The following is a 1,818-nucleotide window of genomic DNA, read 5'->3' on the forward strand; positions in this document are numbered from 1 at the left end:
ACCTCTGAGCATTTGAATTGCTGAGAAGAGAAAGGCTGAGACTAGCAACTCACCTGTAACTCAGTGACACACAGAGTCTGGGGGACTCTCACTTGCAGTGTGCCATGCTGTGTTTCCTTGGCACTGCATACAATTCAGTCACGCCTCCCCCAGGACCCTTTACCTTAGGGGCCTATTGGTGACACCCCCCCTACTGGGGGAAGTAGTTCAAGGTAGCCAGGAAGTACCTGAACCAAGAGTGAAAATGGGGTGAAAAGGAGGGAGAGGGGATGAGGTGGGGTGTTCATTCCCCTCTAGGATACTTGTTCACCAACAGCCACACCAGCTTAGCCTCATAGCCTTAGTTTCTCCACCTGTGACATGGGGAAATAACCTATCTCCAACCCCCACCTCACAAGATTTTCACAAGGAGCAAATGTGATAGGGAACGTGACATGATCTTAAGAACTCAGAAAGTCTCTCTAGGTAGCCGGTTCTGACACTCCAGGAAGAGGACAGAGGAGAAAGAGAAGTGAAGTTAGAAGGGAATGTTAAGGCTGGGGAAACCTATAAGAAAAGGGCTGGCAGGGCTGCTGGGCCAGAGGGTCCAGGTTAGCTGGGGAATGTGGGATCTCAGCCTTGGGAGGATGCTAATGGGGGTTCTTCCTGGGGCTTCACCTGCCTGCCCCCACACTCATCAGACTGAAGTCGAGGAAATTAACGTATGCTGAGTGTCTACTAAGGGTGCTAGTCCATACGTTTTTCCTACTCTTTCTGTTCAGCCTCAGAGAACTCTCTGAGGAAGACTCTACTATGATTCTCCCTATTTGGCAGAAGTGAAAGTGAAGGCCCACTCCACAGGGACACACACGCAGACACACACCTGCTCACAGTGTGTGGGTGTCTGCCATTCGTCTCTGGCAACTTGTGGGGAAGAGGTAGCCTTCATGGTCCAGCACAAAAGCCCTTCCCATTTACAGATAAGGAAATCCATGTCCCAAGATGACTCTGATCACCTCACAATCCATCTCTAAAAGAGGAATGCTAAATCTCTCTGTGTGTCCTCCTGATTGGGCTGGGCGCCCACGGAGTTGTTGGGAGTGTGTGTGAGAGCCTGTGTACTCCAGTTTCCCCCTTGGAAACACTCTGCTCCGGGGCTCTCAGCCTCAGTATCTGGAGGGGCAACTCTGAGGCAGGGTCCAGGGGCCACTGGAAGGGGCTGTCCCCGTGTCAACGGCTCCTCCACCTCGCTCCAAAGTCCCTCCCAGCACGGCAGTTTTGGGGAGGCGCTGTGGTAACCCGCCAAAACAGAGGCAGGAGCCTGACCAAAGGGCCTTGGGGTAGGGCTCCACGTCAGGGCGGGGCTCAGGGTGCGGGGAGGCGTCTCCCCTGCCTGCTCCCCAGCAGCCCACAGCTCCAGGCCGGAGCAGCTGCGCTCCCCTACCTGCCTCGCTGCTGCCACCCCTCGCCCCCATGGACCGCCTGTGTGGCTCCAAGTTCTGGGTAAGGCGCGGGGCTCAGGGGCCAGCCACTGTCTTGGGACGGAGAGCGTGGCCCTGAAACTGCGCGGGCGACTAGGAGGGGGCCATGGGGCACTGGTGGCAGAGGAGGGTGCTTTTGTGCGCGTCCTGGCCCTCCTCACAGCAGGTCCCCTGCAGTGTCCTACTCCGCCCTCCTGGCCTCAGGGAGGCACCCCGGGAGTGGGAAAGTGAGTGCCTCCACTTTCTGCTTTGCTCCAGCCCCTCTGTCGCGTGCATGAGGAACGTTTGCCAACAGCGGGTTCCTACCTGACCCTTGTCCCTGCACAGACTAGGGTGTGTTGCCCCGCGCCCTGTTCTG

General features: G+C 56.9%; 1 protein-coding gene across 1 annotated transcript in view; it reads left to right on the plus strand.

Annotated features, from left to right (window-relative positions):
- Positions 1-1,452: 1,452 nt before the first annotated feature.
- The window catches only part of LOC100947129 (canalicular multispecific organic anion transporter 2-like), a gene marked incomplete at its 3' end in the record, with an annotated part of 32,911 nt that continues 32,545 nt past the window's right edge, over positions 1,453-1,818 (plus strand). Inside the window, exon 1 of the mRNA XM_023509154.1 lies at positions 1,453-1,482. Within this exon, the coding sequence (XP_023364922.1) occupies positions 1,453-1,482 (30 nt within the window). The remainder of the gene's footprint in view (positions 1,483-1,818) is intronic.

Source organism: Otolemur garnettii, unplaced genomic scaffold (genome assembly GCF_000181295.1).
Source record: "Otolemur garnettii isolate 467f Iridium unplaced genomic scaffold, OtoGar3 scaffold00505, whole genome shotgun sequence".
Classification (NCBI taxonomy): domain Eukaryota; kingdom Metazoa; phylum Chordata; class Mammalia; order Primates; family Galagidae; genus Otolemur; species Otolemur garnettii.